Source organism: Ceratina calcarata, unplaced genomic scaffold (genome assembly GCF_001652005.2).
Source record: "Ceratina calcarata isolate Rehan_Ccalc_2016 unplaced genomic scaffold, ASM165200v1 scaffold8690, whole genome shotgun sequence".
In the NCBI taxonomy this organism is placed as follows: Eukaryota; Metazoa; Arthropoda; class Insecta; order Hymenoptera; family Apidae; genus Ceratina; species Ceratina calcarata.
Window position 1 is genome coordinate 1 of NW_017180041.1, and position 584 is coordinate 584.

Here is a 584-nt window from a genome sequence, read left to right on the forward strand (position 1 = left end):
ATTTCTTGATTCATTAGAGTTTTTTTATATGACGACACTTAAGTGAAAAATTGAATTATTGACGAAACGTTAATTATCACGTGGTTTTCACAGACTGACGAAGTTAATCCGAAAGCGTACCCTTTGGCAGACGCTGCTTTGACTGCAAAAATCTTAAATTTGGTACAACAAGCTATGAACTACAAACAGTTGAGGAAAGGAGCCAACGAAGCGACAAAGACATTGAATCGTGGCCTTTCAGAATTTATTGTAATGGCAGCAGATGCCGAGCCATTGGAAATTTTGTTACATTTACCATTGCTTTGCGAAGACAAGAATGTACCATACGTATTTGTTAGGAGTAAGCAAGCATTAGGCCGTGCTTGTGGTGTATCCAGGCCTGTTGTCGCATGTTCCGTAACAGTTAACGAAGGATCACAATTGAAACCACAAATTCAAGCCATACAACAAGAAATCGAACGTCTATTAGTTTAAGTATTATGTACCTGATTTAGAATCAGTCTTTTTAAATATAAGTAACCACAGACTATTGTGTTTCCAGTTTTCATACAGATTTTTTTTCAATGATTTCAATGTATTAAACA

At 36.0% G+C, this 584-nt stretch overlaps 1 protein-coding gene across 1 annotated transcript; it reads left to right on the forward strand.

Annotated features, from left to right (window-relative positions):
- Nucleotides 1-87: 87 nt before the first annotated feature.
- On the forward strand, nt 88-572 carry LOC108631296 (NHP2-like protein 1 homolog; the record flags this gene model as incomplete). The annotated part of the gene is made up of 1 exon (XM_018035133.2): nt 88-572. A coding segment is annotated over one exon (387 nt), but the record flags the coding sequence as incomplete, so codon positions are not given.
- Nucleotides 573-584: the final 12 nt, after the last annotated feature.